The 18,866-nt window shown below is 34.6% G+C and overlaps 2 protein-coding genes across 6 annotated transcripts; both read right to left on the reverse strand.

Annotated features, from left to right (window-relative positions):
- Positions 1–578: 578 nt before the first annotated feature.
- LOC126710624 (uncharacterized) lies at positions 579–9,709 on the reverse strand. 4 transcript variants are annotated; one of them, XM_050411185.1, is made up of 13 exons: positions 9,565–9,709; positions 8,889–9,055; positions 8,662–8,774; positions 7,789–7,941; positions 7,224–7,445; positions 6,968–7,045; positions 4,526–5,076; positions 3,467–3,577; positions 2,899–3,386; positions 2,194–2,362; positions 1,357–1,596; positions 1,126–1,260; positions 579–1,017 (listed from the first exon to the last, which is right to left on the reverse strand). In XM_050411185.1, exons 3-13 carry the CDS (start codon positions 8,768–8,770, stop codon positions 886–888), a joined length of 2,388 nt encoding a protein of 795 aa, XP_050267142.1. In that variant the 5' UTR covers positions 8,771–8,774; positions 8,889–9,055; positions 9,565–9,709; the 3' UTR covers positions 579–885. The 4 variants fall into 4 exon arrangements, with proteins under 4 accessions (XP_050267142.1, XP_050267143.1, XP_050267144.1 ...); XM_050411186.1 differs by having other exon boundaries at positions 8,889–8,949; positions 9,565–9,675; XM_050411187.1 differs by lacking the exon at positions 7,224–7,445.
- A 2,113-nt stretch (positions 9,710–11,822) lies between these two features.
- On the reverse strand, positions 11,823–18,317 carry LOC126708896 (protein ACTIVITY OF BC1 COMPLEX KINASE 1, chloroplastic). Of its 2 annotated transcripts, none has more exons than XM_050408897.1 (14): positions 17,768–18,317; positions 17,016–17,222; positions 16,761–16,850; positions 16,491–16,637; positions 15,925–16,089; positions 15,550–15,690; positions 15,266–15,445; positions 14,504–14,699; positions 13,757–13,884; positions 13,107–13,178; positions 12,682–12,794; positions 12,441–12,588; positions 12,283–12,352; positions 11,823–12,160 (listed from the first exon to the last, which is right to left on the reverse strand). In XM_050408897.1, the coding sequence occupies exons 1-14, from the start codon at positions 18,044–18,046 to the stop codon at positions 12,096–12,098; spliced, it is 2,001 nt and encodes a 666-aa protein (XP_050264854.1). In that variant the 5' UTR covers positions 18,047–18,317; the 3' UTR covers positions 11,823–12,095. The 2 variants fall into 2 exon arrangements, with proteins under 2 accessions (XP_050264854.1, XP_050264853.1); XM_050408896.1 differs by having other exon boundaries at positions 12,441–12,603; positions 17,768–18,316.
- Between the last annotated feature and the right edge of the window lie 549 nt (positions 18,318–18,866).

Here is an 18,866-nt window from a genome sequence, read left to right on the forward strand (position 1 = left end):
ATGCGTAATTTTAGTCACATAACTTATTTAAATAGTACACATAGATAGTGTTATAAATCGCCGTGTAGTGAATTAAAGAAAAATCATTTTTAAGCTATCTTTTCTAATATATTACATGATGATATATATAAAACTATCCATATTTATTATTTAAACAAAAAAAAAATCATATAATTATAACCACGTATGGATGGTCTTTTTAATTGTTACATAACTTTTTTTTTTTTTTGAGAAACAATTGTTACATAACATGTTGGCGGAAGATAGATCCAAACTGTTTTAAAGTAAAAGCAAAAGCACCCAGTTGCTTCTTCTTTTCGTCGATTATTTATTTATATAAATATCTCTGCTAGTAAATTGGCCAATAAGCAGAAAACTATGCGTGGCATTAGGTCATTGACTGAAAGCACGTTTTGCTAGCATCTTGCCCTCACGTAAGAAACTTCTATAATGCAAATATAAAATAAAATAACATGAGTGTCAAATATGACTACAATAACATACGACAGAGAGAGGAGACATCATCTTTTCTTTCTTCCGGGAATAAAATGGATAAAACTAAGTGATGAATATATATGTACACCTTCTAACTCAGGAATATATTGCAAAAAAGAATCAATAAATATTACATAATACAAGTATTTTCCATCTATACCTATCTTGTATAATGCACATATAATAAACATGCCCAAAGAAGATTTCCGCTGATAAAATTTTGAGAAAACTCATGAGCCCAACATTGGCTTCTATCACTAGGTTTCCGGAGCATATGACCTCTAAAGAGAGAAAAGGGCAACAAAAAAAAAAGTTTTAACAGTATGTCAAGTAAAGGATCTGAAATATTGAGGAATGTCTTAAGTAAGATAATCTCTCAAGTAAGATCAACTACTCCTGAGACTCAATTATTCGGGTTACAATCCCAACAGCAATAGTTCTTCCTAATGCTCTTAAAAACACCCTCCCAAGTGCTTTACAATTTGAAAACTCATCCACACACACTGGTCCCTGCAAAGCCACCTGAAGTTACAAAAACAAGACAAGTCAAACCGTTTGCTGCCAGAATTCAAACAATATTGGATGCATTAACCTTTAACTTAGTAACATGATTTTTGTCATGTAATTCACCTCAACAACTGCACTCTGCTTTGCAGTAAGACAGCGCGGTGTCTTCTTTGTCACCTTGCCAGTCTTAGGATCAAGCAAAGACAATATTTTGGCCACTCTTCCAGCTTCCTTTGCGTGGTGTATATGAAATTCCAACTGTTCATTCCACTCAGAGGATTATATTGTTTCCATAAATAAACAAAAGAGAACAAAAACAACATAGATATATGTCATATACACAGAAAATCATACCTGAGAACCAATTAGAATTGGGGTTGTAATATCCAAGACAAGGACCTTCAGTTCCAAACGCTTTGCAACGGCAACAGGAAAATCTGGGTGACATAGCACACCCCCGGCCATCACATTCCCTGCATCAATGCCTTGCAGAGTAACAGCCACATTGTCTCCAGCTCTTGCAGAAGTACAAGCCTGAGAGTCACGCTCTAAGGAACGTACTGACCCCACAGCCCCTGATGGCATAACTAGAACCTACAATTTCACACAAATTACTATTATTGCAGTAGTACTAGAGAAATGGACTGCCTATTCAAAAGGATGGTGACGAAAACAAATTGTGCCTCATATGTAATAAGATTAATTTCAATTAAAACCAGCAATCTCTGTCAGTGTCATACAAAACATGCATCTGAATCCCAAATTGTAAGTGCAGATGCTTGTCCAAACATGTGTATCACTTCTATTGAAGGAGAAAAGAAATGGACTGGCTATTCATAGTAACTGCTGTTAGAGCATTTGAAAAAAAAAAGTGTAGTAAATATCAAAGACTTCATTTAAACACAGACTTTCATCAATGAAAAAACAAAAGATAAAAATCAGTAAATTGTGCAAAATAAATTTAGGAAACTTGACAAAGACTAATTTTTTAAGACGTTCTTGAATGACAATAACTCTGAATGTTCTGCATATAATCAAGGAATTGGGGCTTCACTCAACAATATAAGGAAATCTTTGAATAGCAGAAATCTAGCATTTTAACTCAATAGAATGAACGTCATATTTTGGAGAATAATGAATTGAATCCCTTAATTGATCAACAAAAACTTCCAATACCACACAATTGTGTACCTTGGATCCACTCCGAAGGGCTCCAGCTTCTACTTTACCACAGGCAGACACCTGCCCTAGTGAAGGCAATTTAATAACATCACATATAGGCATAAGCAGAGGCTTTGACAAGTCTCTTGTGGGAGGTTGGAGGGAATCAATTGCATCCAACAGAGAAGGTCCGTGATACCTGCATTTCAATTACCTTGGTCAAATTTTGATGTTAGCAATGTCAATTGTATGAGAAAATTCATCATAACATTGTAAGCGAAAGCTACCATCCCAACATCAACATTTTTGTGGCACTAAATCAGGGCTTTATTGAATATTGTATCAATGATGTTTCTATACTATCTTGATTTTATTTTAAACCAGTGGCATACCTGATTCAACCTAAAGGGTGATTTCCAGCATTACACCATACTTTACCTTTCATCCCATCAACATTTCTTTACTTTTATTTGTTTATTTTCTGTCACCTCTTCTATTAACTCAGCCCATCAGGGAACATGAAAAGATTCAAAAAGGTAGGTCAAGGCACCATTTTTTTCTCCCTAAGTCAAATATTAGTACAAAATTTTCTGGTCTTCCCCAAATTGAGTATTATCTAATGCTCAGTTTCTAGTTCCCAAAGGTGAGAAAAAGTTTATCACAAATAGAAAAGATGAAGATATAGAAGAGCAAAAATATGTATGACAAAGAATCAAAGGATGAAAGTAAACTCACCAGGACAACAGACGAACATCAGAAGAAGCCACCACCAAATTTTGATTTTCCATGGCACTCAATGGGATCCACGTTATAGAAGGATCTCTAAAACCACAAGAACGGAGAAATGTTCCAAGTTGCTGTTTAATTAAATCAAACCGTTCCTTTGAGTAATCCACAACATCCATTTTGTTAATTGCAACTATAATTTGATCAACGCCAAAACTTCTGATAAGTTGTGCATGTTCCCGTGTTTGTCCCTTGGCACTGTCCATACCAGCTTCAAATGCACCGATTGAGGCATCTATCACAAGAATTGCAGCATCAGCTTGTGTTGCCCCAGATATCATGTTTGGAACAAAATCCTTATGGCCTGGTGAGTCAAGCACAACAACATGATATTTTTTGGAATCAAAATAAGCAACAGCAACCGTCATGGTTATTCCCCTTTCCCTTTCTTCAGCGCTCTCATCCAATGCCCAAGCATAAGCAAAGGACCCCTTGCCCTGCTTGAGATAAAAACACCACATAAACATAACAACATCAAGCTTTTAAAGCACCCATAAACAGAAAGCAGTGATTTCACCTGTAACTTTGCCTCCTTTTCATATTTGTGCATCTCTTTTTGGGATATTCGCCCCAAAAGGTGTAGAAGTCTACCAGAGAGTGTTGATTTTCCAGAATCAACATGACCTACCTACAGTGAGAAATTTAGCAAAATGACATCACTGACATGTCTAGAATAAACCAATTACTAAGAGCATTCTTATCAGGTGTGCCAAATGTGCCAAATGCCAAATATTTGGCACATTTGACACACCAAACACAAAAACAAGCCCTCATCAGCCGTTCCAAATCTCAAAAAATTTGACACATATCTACAGTACCGTCTCAAATATGAGACGGTACGGACAACAATGCCAAACACTATTTGGCTTATTTAATTCCTTTTCGTGTGGCGATCTCACCACGCCGAGAGACAGAGACCGCCCAAGCTCGCCACTAATCACTGACCCACTTTGCGATGAAGAGGAACTCCAGTGTGAAGGACACGGTGGCTAGAAGTGAAAACTTCCATCAGAGACGGCGACAGAGACGGTTGTCCTGATCTGATTGTCGCTCTTGAAAGGTAACAAACACTAAAGGAGGAGAGAAAAAAAAAAAAGGGTTTGTGCCGATTCAATTTATGATTTTAGTGTAAATTGTAATTAATTTTATAATTGATTTGGTGGATTTGGGATGTGATTTGTTTAATTTGGTGGATGTGGGTTTGAGCCGGTGGTGGATGTGGGTTTGTGCCGATCTCTCTGGTTGTGTTTTTTTTTTTTTTTTTTTTTTTTTGAGGCGGGCGTTGGCGGATGTAGGTTTGTGCCGGTGGTGGGTTTGGGTTTATGCCGATCTCTCTATAGGGATAGGGAGTAGGTAATATATTATTTTAATGTGTAGTAAATATTATTTTAATGTATAGAATTAAAGTATAGAACATCTGATAAATGGTATGTTGTAAAATGATGTGCTAAAATGATAAAGTGGGTTTTTGGTGTGTCAAAATGGCATTTTTTTTTAGAGAGCTGATGAGAATGCTCTAAGGAGCTAAATGAATGGATTTCCTCGATCATAAGACTGGGATTAAAGATTGACTTACGATCGCAAGATTCAGTTGAATCAATGTATCTTCAGCTTGGTCATTGAGCATCCACTTTTCGGGTTTATACTCTGATTGTGAACGAGTCCCTCTAGCGTTAACATTATTCAAAAATCCAGATCCCTCGCCAAGAGCCATTTTGTTCAAACTACTGTTAAGGCTTTGTGGATTGCCCCCACTAATCAAAGAACTACTGCTATCACCTGTAATTTCATGTCTGCCTTTCAGTTTCAATGCAGGAGAGCTATGAGAGCTTTTATCACTTGATAGTATGTTGGCCGTATCATTCTTTGAACAACTGCCCTCGTCCACATTATGATGTCTGCCTTTTGGCATAGTTGCAAATGAGCCATCCGAAATTTTTAGACTTGACTGTACATTGTGAGCCTTGTTCTTTGAACTCTTGTTGTCATCAAAACTATCTTGTTTGCCTTTCAGCATCAATGATGATGACACATCTGACCTTTCAGCATTTGATTTTATATTAAGTAGGCCATTCTTCCCAGTGATGCCTGAGGAAACTCTTGAAGATTTCATGTCATTAAAGTTGGCTGCAAGTAAAAAGTTGTACACAAAGAACATAAAAATATCAAAACTCAGGACACCAAGAAAGTGATTTTAAAAGTAACCTCAATCACTCCAGATCAATATTTCTCAGAAAACTAGAGAATCAAGACTTTTGCAATAATAAAAATAAAATAAGTACAATTTACAACTAGAGGCAAAACACAGCGTGGGGTCAAGGTTTGGTCTCAACCCAGAACCAACCAAAAATGGGCTAATTCTTAGCCCAAAATCAACTTATTGACCATTAGTTAAAGAACCAAACCAAACCAATTCAAAGCATGCACAGGCCATGTAGACAAAACAATTACAAAGAATACAAAGTTATGTATAAAAGGACATAGACTCTAAAAACAACAGAAATGGAATCTCTATTTGTAGAACCCCATGCACAATACCAATAAAAATAAATTAATTAAAAAGAGTTTAGCAGAAATATATTACAAAAAGAAATCTAAAACTAAACAGCTTCAGTTAAAGATTGGATGTAAACACACACACACTCACACAAGTAGAACTTATCTACTACATTTTACAACTAATCCAATGACTAATTATATTTTATTTCCCAAGGTCTTTGGATCCATTGGCGTCCCCACCTTCATAAACAAGGGTTGGAACATGAGGCCATGGATTCTATCCTATTATAAGGGTGCATAAATTGTGTTTGCCCAAGAAAAAATATTTTTTATTACCTCATGGAGATTTTACACATGCTTTTTTTTCCCCTACAAAATACTTAATGAGGCAATTTATAAGGGTCTAGGGCTGGGTCTTGTAGAGAATGATCCTCCTAAAGTGGTGCACTATAGACCATTAGACCCCCAGAATGCTAGTCAAAATGCTCCAAATGCTAAGAGAGAATTTCTACATCCTTTCACATGGATTAATCATTAATGTGTCCTGGAATTCAGTTCAAAGGTAGACTATCATGCTAAGAGAAGCACGATAATATTTTGATAGGTAATGAGAATCTTTATTAAATAAAAGAAACTAATGTACAGGTTGAATAGGCTCCCCAAAACAACCACAAACCGATGGCATCTAAAACCCCCTTTCCAACACGCCAACAACTCCACCACTTGCTTGGACAGCACCCAAGAGACACCCAACAAACAAAACACAAAAGTCCATACACTATGTGCATACATGCAATAAATAAGAAGATGATCCACATTCCCAACTATTCTTGCACATACAACACTGATTAACAACAAAAATATTCCTCTTCCACCGATTATCCAATGTAAGAATATTTCCCTTGGCTGCTGTCCGTGTGAAAAAAGATACTCTAGTAGGAGTTTTCACCTTCCCAATGTTTCTCCATGGGAAGGAATGAGTACACCTGTTCATAAGAACTCCGTAGTATGACTCAACTTCAAAAGAACCATTCCAAACAATTATGAACTTCAATGCAACAGCTTTGCAAATAAAAATAATTGAGTTTTCAAAATTGGCAATCTCACATTATGCTATCACTCAGCTTCTTTATATTTTAGTCATCACAAAATAACTAAATAGCATAAAGGATGTCGCCAAGTCACAATCATGACAACATATTTGGGTGGATAGATTGTCTATACATCCTACAACTTAAACATTTAAGTTGGAAAAATTTATCAGTAGCAAAAAAAAGGGGCCAATCATGAATGATGCTAATTGAAACTAGAAAGATAACTTGTAATGTTGTGTTAACCGAATTCCACAGCATTTAAAAGGAAAGGATACTTCCATGCCCATGAGAAGAATTATTAAAAACACATAACTTTTAAGTTAGTCCTAAAGCTCTTTCCATGACTATATATCCTATCAAAAGGGTTTTTTCTTTTTGATTTGAATTGATGTTTGACAATCAAATCTGCAACCACAACAAGATACCTTTTGAACCCATTTTAGAGGAGCGTAGTCCAATAGAAACCAAATCATCCGGGGATGGAACGTCAAACTTGAAAGGGGCTGTATCATCAATATGAATAAGGTTAGAATATATCTAACAATGTATAATGGCCATCTTCTGGAGAAATAAAAATTTTGGAATAAGACAGTACTGGTGGATACAAAGTATACTCAACTACAAGAGGAATGAGTACTCTAATTCTATATATCAACATCCTGTTTTGAAGCATGTGCAGACCTATATTAACATGGTGATGGCTATGAATACTAAAAGCCTTATGGAATTCATGAAATTGTCCTTGGATATTCATATGCTTGTGGGAGTTATTGCCCTCTTCCTTCACAAATATATCATTCTGCTTTTGTAATGATACAGCCTTTTTGGGTATCCGTTGCGGCAATGATGCAAAAAGAGACTTGGCCATTTTGGATGCTCCAGAATTTTTGCACATGCCCTTAACTGCACGAAAGAGATCTATTCTATAAAAGCACAACAAACTTGAAAGGAAACCTGGCAAAGACACTAGAATAAGATTGGTGACAAGACAGGCACAAGCTGTCTGCATGACAACCTCAGTACAAAACTGAGTTCAACATGTGAGGTCTTGCCAAAAGCCAAACATACATTTTGAATTAAAAGAGGAGGAGAGGGAGAAGGGGGGGGGTTGGGGGTTGAGGGAGGACAAGAGAGGAGTGTCCCAATCACACAAAACAAAAATCAGTAAAAGTAAATCCATACACAGAAGCTTAGTTCGCAGAAAGCAAGAATATATGAATTATGATCACAAGGTAGAATTGAATACCTGTTTGCTTATCAATATTGGTGCCAGTTTTTGAAGGATTTAGCACCCCACAAATATCACAAGCAAACAGACCCTCATCATTATCATAAGTGCATACAGAGCAACGCCAAAGCCCACGCTTAGAAGTTTCTTGCTCTGACTGAGGTGCTTTCCCTGTGACAAAATAAACATCAGAGTTTATACAATGAGAATATGTATATCCATGGTTATCAAAACTGCAATCCGGAGCATGAAACATCATATTCCCCAAGTGATCCAACACACTTTAAAAACCACGAATGCAGAATCAGTGCAGGATACAGATCGTATGATCACATAGATTTGAGGTACAGTTCCACATAAAAATCATGAATACAATGAATCCAAAACCAATCCACAATGGTCTCCTTCATTTTATAAGATTATTTACTGTTAGAATTTTCCCCCAAAGAAACAGTCCAAACAAAAAGGACTACTTTCATGGCTGCCATCACCCTCCAAATAGCCCTCCAAAGAAATCTACACAAGAAACCCTTCTCAAAACCTCACAGTACAAACAAACACAAAAAACACCATTTCTGATTCAATTTCTAACACACTTTAGTATCCATTTTCAACACATACCTGAGTTAAATACAGAAAATCCAAGAAAAGTAGTAAATGAATCCAACTCCTAATCATGAACTGGTCTAAGACTAAACATAAGGTTCCAATGCACTACATCACATGATGTTAACCCTAAGCATACCATGCCTTCAGCAAGTTTAAACATTATGCGGATAGCAAAGTGAGGGAAATTGGCTATAGAACAAGTAGCCAAGAGCAAACCAAAAAAAAGGAAAAACTGAGTGTGAAGCAATTAAAAGAGAAGTTCAAGTTAATAACGTCACTTACCATTGTCTTCTACGTCGTCGTCATAATCATAATCATAATCATAATCATAACCTTCATAGTCATTAACTTCTTCATCATAATCAACTCCATAGTTTACTTTACGAGGCATGGTCCTAAAAAGAGAGAAAGAGACATGAAATAAATAAATAAACTTGCATATAAGATTTCAAGTCACACACACACACACAATGTAACAAAGAAACCTCAATTTTCAAAGACCCACATACCCTGATGATGTAGCACGCAAAGAATAATTAATCCAGCGAAACCATTGGCCAACCAAACCTTCTGCAGGGCGCACTATATTATAGTCCCAGCTCACACAACCTCAATCCAATAACCGATAACACTTCCGAATGCAAAATTGCTTTCTCTTTCTTGAACATGAATAAAGCTGCACGCCAAACATTTACACCAAAAAAAAAAGTTTACATAGCACCATTATATTAATTTTTTTTAATATTTGGATCTAATTATGTTTAATCAAAATAAAACAAAATGGTACAAAATGTAATTATACTCAACTGCGCCTAAAAACAGCTAATTAATTGAATTAATTAAAATAAAATTCATTTCTATTATTTCCTTATCGTTTCCCTAGTTTTCTCGGCAACCAAACGAGGAGCGAGTCAATCAAGATCATCTCTAAAAAATGAGATTCCTGTAAAACTCTTGGACAAATACTTACAGAAATCAATAAAAAATATTTCACAAAAAAAAAAATTAATTAATTACGTCAGGTTCACAGCCATGTCTGTCTCTCTGCCAAGCAATGTGCAGTAATGGAAAATAAAATTAACAAAATTTATTCCACCGAGAATTGAAATAAAGGGAAATTTTGTGATGTACATGATAGTTAGGGTTTCTACGATAAAGAAAGAAGGAAAAGGAAAAGTGGTTTACCAGGTAGAACTGTGATGATGCGAGCAAGGAAGCTAGATGCTTCTTCTGCTTGCTCTCTCTCTCTCTCTCTCTCTAGTCTCTACTGTATTGGATTCAGCTCTCTAGTAGATACCCATTTGTAAAAGAGGTTAAAGGGGCGGGTGAAAACCTTTTTCTAATATTTATAGCCTTTTGAACCTAAAAAGTAACTTGTCAATAAAATTTAAATTTTTTAAAAGTTTTATTTTAAGGTATTGATAATTCAAAACATTGTATTATTTAAATTAGTTATGTAACTTATTAAAAAAAATTAGAAAAAAGTTATAACTTTTTTGTTGCCGCATCATAATTTGAAATAAGTTGTATAACTTTTGTTTTTACTGTAATTATTTATGAATAACAATAGTTTTTTGTGTATCAAAAAAAAAAAAAAAAGTTTTTTGGAAGTTCATGGTCATGTTATCATATCACTACTTACATCAATTCATGGTTGTTAAAATCGCGATCTAGATCGTAAAATTGCACAATTTTATGATCCTACTTCACCAAAAAGTTTAAAATCATAGTAGGATCATATGTAGGATCGTGTAGGATCGAATAGGATTGTAGAATCGTATGGAATCCTACCAATCCTACCATTTGGCTTGATTTTTTTTTTTTTTTTTTTAAGTGGGATTCATTTGGGTAAGATAATCCACCTAAACCCACAAGCCCAATGGGTTATCAGAAGCCCAATAATGAATTGAAGTCTCAAATTTACCCCTATGTCAACATAAAATCTCAAAAAAAACCTAGAGTACTTAAGTTTAACGTTTTCAAAAACAAAACCTAAAATATTTAGATGTTGAAATGGGATATGGCAATAACAGTGATTAGATTAGAAGAATCTTAGAATGAGAATTCTCTTTTGGATTTCATATTTGTAATTAGTTAGTTTACCTTAGATTGAGAATTCTCTTTTGGATTACATATTGTAAATTTGTAGTTAGCTAATTTTTATATGCTAACTAGCCTAACTTATTTTGGATTTGGAACTTAGAATTTGGAAAACATTTTCCATATGAGTAGATAATATTTTGGTACTTAGTTGCTAATTAAACATGTACTGAACTTTTTAAATACATTATGTCAAAAGTTAAATATATTTTGTTTCGTTAGAATGACATAAGAACGATGTAGTGCGAGCAAATTACATTTTATGATGCAATTTTTTTTTTTAATGGATGGATTCATATTTTAAGTGATTATATAACATACAAAGTCACTATCAATAGGTCTTTTTGCTTAAAATCTAAAAATAGGTAGGATCTTACGATTCACGATCCGATCCTACGATCTACGATCCTACCTACCTCCCATGATCTTACGTAGATCCCGATTTTGACAATCTTGCATTAATTCATAAATTTTTTTTAAGTAAAAGTTAATAAAATCTCATACATAAAAATGCAGTCCGAAATTTCGTAAGAATGAACAGATATTAGATAAAATGGTCAAAATTAGGTTGATGTGTCCAGAATTTGCATTGAAACAAAATTAAGGGATGTGATTTGTTATACTGGTTTATGTATAGGAACAGAAAATTCATGCAATTCCAATCAAAACATAACGACTTTCAAAACTTTAATATTAAATTTTTTTTAAAAAAAAGAAGAAGAAGAAAAGCTCGAACTCTTAATTATATTTTACACTTCCACATTAATTTTAATGTGGATTGTCATCAAGGCATCCAAGTCAACATAGTTTTCTGAATAAAACGGTGAATTTGGAAGTGAGATATATATTTTCTAATAATTTTGGACTTAAAATAGATATCCTCAATCCAAATTTGTCTTTTCTTATTCTTAAATAAATGGACTGAAATAAACTGAAATGCTACGTTGATATAACTTAACATGTGCGTAATAACAATAAATGTTAGGCTTTACATTTAGATATTATATAGATAGATTACATTTGATCTAAAAAATCAAAACAGACTATGAAGTTGATTTAGGAAAATATGAGCTTTCAAAAGTGGCAAAAGAGTAGATGAGTTGAAATAAGTCAAAACTTTTATTTTGTTATTATTATTATTATAACATCGATTGTTGGAGTGAAAATCCATCACTCCCCCCAGTACAATTCTAGGCATGGCTACAAAGCAGTGCCAGATCCCCTGACCCCTGCTCATGAACACCCTGCATAACAGAAACGAAAATAAATTCCAACTCCTACAGTACAATTCCAAATACAGCCAAACCGAAACGATCCAAAAAAATTGAATGAAAGTCAAAATCTCTGAGAAAGGCCAACTTATTAAAAGAGCTGTTTTTCCTTTGAGACTTTAATTTGCTCTTCAAAATTAAAAGTCTATTTTGGTTATTCATATAAACAATGGTTTGTATACAGAGGCAGTGAAGTTCTACAACATTTGCTTGGCCTGTACAACTTGAAACAACAAGCTCTTCCTATATGAAAAACGGTGTAAAGTTGACATCCTATGATATAATCATCTGAATAAGTAAGATCTGTATTGCTAGTTGCTACGCAGCTGCTCAAAAGCTTTTTAATTATCTATCAGCCAAGATTGACTCACTCCAGGAAAGCATGAGATCCCGGACAACAGTTGGAAAATCTGCAAGTCCCAGCATAAAAGTTTGAGTAGAAAATCAAAACATAAGATTTGAGTTGCATTATGTCACAGAGCTACTCAATTAAGTTGTCATTTTATGTTCAAAAGGTCAAAATGAGGTTTACCTTGTGCTACTTCCAAGGCTACTGATGGTACGTCTACATCGTTTTCAAGCAGCCTATAGACATCCACGAGCTATAGAAGACACGATAATTTAGCATTCTTGTAAACCAAGTATTATGGCCATTAAAAAAAAAAAAAAACAATTTTCAGATCTACAGACCTCCTGGATGTGAAGCTTTGAATCTTCAGTCAATGCAAGAAGAAGCTGTCTGCGGATTCCTTCATCAATAAGGAAAAGGCGAGCTCCATCTTTGATGGTATCTGTGAGATCTAGTTTTCTTTGAACTCGCCAGTCTCTTGAACCTTGCCTGTTTAAAGAAGCTCTATGTAAACAAAGGTTCTTAAAACTCCCAAGCGGAATAAAAGACAAAAGAAGCAAGTGGCTAAGAAAAGATACAGACATTTCCTTTACTTGCAATGCAGGGTTGCTGCTCATCTTGGTGACATTTTCCTTAGCAAGAACAATAAGGTTTTCGAGCCGTTTCCACTGGAAAATACCATCTTTAAATAGAACCTAATACAAAAAAGCAGATCACTATTAAAGGTTGTAACTGGAGAAAAATTTCTATGTTGGTGCAACATGGCCAGCGGAGATATTGGAAAACATACAGGAGCACTACCAAAGAAACCGTATATAGTCACTAATCTGTAGCTTGATAAAAAGAGAGGGAAAAAGAAGACAAATAGTTGCTTAAAAATTAGAAGCTTCTCTAACTTAAATATATTAAAATATACACATCAAAATTCAAGGAAATTAGTTCTGAGACAAAAGAAGTGAATATTCTAAGAAAAATGAAGTTTCCAAGAAGAATGACTTTGAGCTGACCTGTATGAGGCGTTCACGTAGAGCAGGATTTGGGTCTGTTAGAAGGCGCTTTGCCACATATGGATAGGCAACCTATTCAATTAGTTAACATCAATAATTACATGAAAATAGAGAGCATGATAGTGTATAAATTAAATAAAAGGCATGATAAAATTTGGATAGTTATCATAAGATATACAGAACTGCTTCCATCATTGCTACTAGCCAAATTTTTTTAAGCATATGTTTTGGGACTAAGGCTTGGTTGTTGTTATGTTAATGAATAAATATCTTTACAATTTTAGCAAACTGAACTGATAACGTTTATAAGAAAACAAACTACTGTAGTCCCTCATTGTGAGATCAGGGCCATCAACAAGGCACTGGGGTGGATTGTATCAGACTTTTTAAAGTGTAATTTATTGATAGAAATTATAGTGCAGTTTATGTTTCTTGATAGAAACAAAAACTGCACTATAATTTATAGATTAAATTCGATAGATACATCTAATTAAAATTTACATATCCGAAGGTTAGGACAAGTGGGATGACAGAAACAAAATACTTAAGTTTGATGTACATCATAATTTCAAATTATGACAGATCCACAAATTTAAAAGAAGATAGGATACCCAAACATGAATAAGGGAAACAAGAAGCTTCATCTTTACCTCCAGAAACTTGAAGTCTGGCTTTAGAGTAAAACAGATTCCCTCTTGTGTCAATAAAGAACGGATAACAAGAGAAAACCTCTCTGGGATTCGGATGGGATAATTGTAAACCAATTGATTAAATTTACCTGCAGCAGATAGAACACATGCTTACAAGTAGTATAGGATAAAAGTAACTACAAAATGAAAAAGTTTCATGTAATACACTTATTCTTGTAATAGATCAAATAGTGATAATATAGCAAAGCACTGAAACAAACAGCATGACCTTCAAATTGTTCAACAATTTTAAATAAGCATATGAAACATTTATATACTGGGATAAAACTTGATATTCAAACATCATTTGTCGTACTAAATCATATCCAAAGCAGGGTGATTTATCTGAAGAAGTCACTATCACGAATATTTGATTCATAAAGAGTTCTATCATGTGCATTGGGGTGTGAAGATTACGAGTCCCCAACCAAAAATGCATTCTTTGAAAAGTACAATAGAGCGAGATGTCTAATAAATTTACAATTAAGAGTCTCACACTCCCTATGTTCTTTCGTTTTTAAGCATGGTAATTAAAGACATAAACTTAAAAATCAAACAAACAAAGAAAAGAACACTTCAGAAAGTACAACAAAGGTGCAGATTATATATAGTCAGAGAGCATAAAATGGAATATACCAAATGTAGGACTTTAAACTAACAATAGCATCCCCTGCCCAAAAAAAAAAAAAAACCAGAGAGATAAATTACCCGTAACACTTCGAAAATTAAAATCAGAGACTCCTTTTCCAGCAGAGTTCTGCCAAATTGCTTCTAAAGCTGGAATTATAGGAGAGACATCAGTTCCGGGAGCCAGGAAGCCAAGCCTGGTGAAATCATTTGCCATCTCCACATAGTCCTCATTTACAGCATGGACAACAGCATCAATCAAGATCTGTTTGTTTTGCTGAAGGATTGAAAGGAAATCAATATGTTGTTCCAACAGAAAGCAACTCAATGCAAAATGAGATTGACTAAAGAATAGTAAAAACATAGCAGAATCATTATCTATAAGGATAGTTCCAACAAATCCTTGAAGTCTACCAATTTTGGCAGGTGGACCATGCAGTGCTTTTGTGAGCATGGTAAGTTTACACACGCACCAAGTGGGTTTTTGAACCCACAGCTTTACCCTTCACCCTTTTTATGGGAGGAGGAGGTAGCATTTATGGTGAATCATTATAAAAAAAATACATCATAAATTATCTAAGAATTTCAAAAACTTTCAGATGAGCCATTATTTAATCTAGGGAATTTTCTTCTATGCTTTCAATTATATTCAACTTCTAATATTTAAATACTTAATTTCCCATATAAAATCCCAAGTCCATTGCCCTTTATTGCCGCTGGGTCATTCATATTCATAGGGTGCGATGAGCTTGTATTGTTATTAAATGCAGCCACAAATACTACTAAAAAAAGAGGTAAAAAATGTACAGTTCAACTTAATATCTCTGCAAAAACACAAATTACCTGACTAAGCACAGCAACATTTCCGAAGTCCACATATGCAATACGTCCATCACGCATAGCAAAAATATTTCCAGGGTGTGGATCTCCATGAAATAACCCAAATTCTAATAATTGCCGCAAAGCAGCACTAACTCCAACTGTCAAAAACCCATTTACATCAATGCCACCTTCCTTAATAGCCTGAGTTATATGGAGGAAAGATTATTACTATACGAAGTGATATCAATTGGTTTGTAAATTTTATAAATATATGAAAGCAGCAGCTTCTATCTTAATAATCAAACCTGTGGATCAGTGCACCGGATGCCATCAATCCATTCCATAACCAGAACACGTGACCCACAAAGCTTCTTGTAAACCCGAGGAATTTTGACAGTGGGGTCATTTTTGAAGTTCTCAAGAAAATCCTCAATATTGCGGGCTTCCTGAATTAGAGAAAAGAAACATCATGCTACATCTCATTAAATATAAAAGTAAAATAAATTACTGAAATGCAAGTGCATTGGTAGCTCAATTATCATACAGGTTTCATAAACGTTATTCAGCCAACATGCTTTATATTAGTGCCTTTTTTTACATCATTATTAATTACACCCATAATCTTTATTTCAAGGTACTAAAAAACTTTTAATGCCAAACAGGAAAGTTCTGAAAGGTACCAAGGTGTAATCAAGCTCCTCCAAAAGCTTCTCGCCAAATTCATCAACTATCAGCTCAGCATTACACCCCAGTTTCTGTAGACTGATGCCATTCAAAAGTGAAGCAAGATTGCGAAATAGAAAAAGATCCCGATAAATTATAGGCTCTATCTGAGGCCTTTGAACCTGTAATTATATGAGTAGAATTGTAATTAGTTAGACAGACTGTGTTTTTGAAGTCCAAGTTAAACAAAATCCCTATAAAACTAGATAAGCTTACATGTAATTAAGCACATTCAAAACCAAAACCCGATTACTTTAATGAAAACAATTTCCCCCCCTTTGACGCTTCCACCTTATACTATATAAGTGGCACCATAATCAAGCACTAATGAAAAGCATTTGCACTAATCTGAGGAAACATGGCAACAAGAGACCTGATGACTTCACCAAGCATGAATCACACCGGCAAACGATAGCATTAAATATACAGGTCACATTTGTTATCTCTATAAAACTAAAAATTCCCAACCCATGAATGTCCAAAAAAAAAAAGGATAACAAAATAAGGGTAAATTTCATACAACCTTAATAGCAACTTCCTCCCCAGAGTCACGTAAAGTAGCTCGGTAAACTTGACCCAAACTTGCAGCTGCTATTGTCCGTGATGAAATTTTACTGAAAACAGCTTCAAGTGGTTGGCCCAATTCCTCTTCTATGATGTTGAAAGCAACCTAGGCCATTTTCAAGTCATCCACAAAATATTACTTCAGCCACAATGCAACCAAAAATAATAATAATAAGGTCCATCACAAATAGAAGTGTTTAGTAGTTAGTATGACAAAATGAGCTTTTACCTGATTGGGGAAAGGAGGAACATCATCTTGAAGAATGCAAAGTTCATTCATATAATCTTCTCTGATGATATCAGGTCTGTTTGCAAGAACCTGCCAATGGCCCAATACACAAACAACATTCAATCAACAGGGAAACACAAAACCATAGCCCATGTACTGCTAACAAACACTTGCTATTAAAGAGATAACAAAAACAAAAACCCAAAAGTGAATAAAGAGTAAAGTCTATAGCATACGAGTAAAAACGCAACAAACCTGGCCGGCTTTGACAAAAGAAGGTCCCAAATCACAGAGGAGATTCCTAAGCTGCCGAGCACGAAAGGGAACAACCTCTTCATCTCTTCCAACCAAGAAATCATACACCAAGGCAGACCAGTACAATCCCAAACTCCACACTATCTCCACACCACGCGAAATTAGCGAGAAAATAGCCCCTCTGGATTCCAATACTTTATTCCTCACCTAATTATCAACAACAATAATGTAAACTCAGCCACAAGGTAAACACAAATACATGACAAACTGAAAGAAAAATTTTCTTTTTAAATCATTTTCAATTTCATCTTAACAATCCAATTGTTCACAAAAACAAAACCAAAATTGTACTATTCAAAATGCAATACCTTAACTTTCTCCCAATTATCAATAGGGCCTGTAAACGAGCCGAGTATTAAACTTAAAAATTACCCATTCTATTATATTTGAACACAAGCCAAGCTCAAGTACATCATCAAACTATATAAACATATTTGTATTCGAGCACACATATAAAACATATAATATTATATCTACTTAACTCATGCTTCACACTCACGAGCTTGTTCACGAACACATTATTATATTTGATCTCGACTTGTTTTAACAGTCCATCTAAATAAACCAACATAAACAAGTCTTTTCCCGATCCAAGCTCGTTGGGTTCATAAACAGCTCGATTCATTTACAATCCTAATTAAGCACACAGCAATTACATAACAAAAATATGTATTAAAAAAAAAAAATCATACTGTTTCGGGAGAGTACTTGCGAAATGGCACACAAACGCCGCGCTCGATATCGAGTTGCTCCAAGGCACTGCTGGATTTGGCTGATTGCAAAGCGGCTAAGCTCCTCCTCGGTACGGTGCCGTTTACGGAACCATCGGCTGCGGAATTTGAGAGTCGCACTTGCAAGTGTTTCGATTTCTTCTTGCTAAGTAGAGTTTGTGATGGCACGTAGACATAGTAGTTGGTGCGATTAGTAGAGAAAGGGACTGTGTTAACATAATTTGTGTGTATTAAGTTCATGGGTCTAGAACTCTAGAGAGAAAAAAAAAAAAAAAAAAACTAAACTTTGGCGCTGAAGAGTGAAGAGAGAGCAAACGGGTTCGAAGATTGGTTTTTAGTCAAAATTTAAGGTATATTATTCGTTTTTTTTTTTTTTTTTGGGTGAGAAAAGTGAATGGAAGATTGGGAACTACATAAAGTTTTGGGTTGGATTGGGAATATTCATATGGTCTTTTTAAGATCAATTTGAGACAAATACGCAGAGTGTGTACGTAGTTGATGTTTTTTATGAAAGTAATTGATGTTTGAAAGTAGTAGTTCAGGTCTTCAGTGTCAGCCAACCAAATAATGCGTGGCCTTGGATACTACAGCCCGAACTTGTATAAAATATTAGAATATATGAATTCTTCTCCAAAAAAAAAAAAATATATATATATATATATATATATGAATATGATAAGAAATTACATTATTGGTCCTCAAATTATTTATACTAATAATAATAATGATTAGGCAAAACCACAATAAGTATAAAAGAAAATATGAGCAGGTTTTATTTACTTTTTCTTTCTTACATTTTTAGTGTTCTTTAGCCAAATTATAAAAACTTCCATAATTTTTATGGAACTTTAACTTTTAGATTTATTTTCTTTGTATGTTTTTTAGGGTAAAAGTGATGTAGATAAATAACGGCTACATAATAGAACCAATATCAGGAACCAAAATCTGATGAGTAGGGAAGTAACATAAAATCGGATCTACCCTTAGGGCATCCACGCTAGTGGATGCAAAATTTTTGTAAATTTGCACATCTAAAACCTACTTTTTTATTTTATATTTT

Source organism: Quercus robur, chromosome 12, assembly GCF_932294415.1.
Source record: "Quercus robur chromosome 12, dhQueRobu3.1, whole genome shotgun sequence".
Taxonomy (NCBI): Eukaryota; Viridiplantae; Streptophyta; class Magnoliopsida; order Fagales; family Fagaceae; genus Quercus; species Quercus robur.

Coding starts and splice junctions, on each gene's coding strand:
- LOC126710624 (XM_050411185.1), bottom strand. CDS start 8,770: ATGCCTCGTAAAGTAAACTATGGAGTTGATTATGATGAAGAAGTTAAT. Junction 7,942..8,661: donor CGACGACGTAGAAGACAATG/GTAAGTGACGTT, acceptor ATTTTGTCACAG/GGAAAGCACCTCAGTCAGAG. Junction 5,077..6,967: donor CTCTAAAATGGGTTCAAAAG/GTATCTTGTTGT, acceptor TTTTACTTGCAG/CCAACTTTAATGACATGAAA.
- LOC126708896 (XM_050408896.1), bottom strand. CDS start 18,046: ATGAACTTAATACACACAAATTATGTTAACACAGTCCCTTTCTCTACT. Junction 17,223..17,767: donor GCAAGTACTCTCCCGAAACA/GTATGATTTTTT, acceptor GTTGATAATTAG/GTGAGGAATAAAGTATTGGA. Junction 16,090..16,490: donor GGGAGGAAGTTGCTATTAAG/GTTGTATGAAAT, acceptor ATATAATTACAG/GTTCAAAGGCCTCAGATAGA.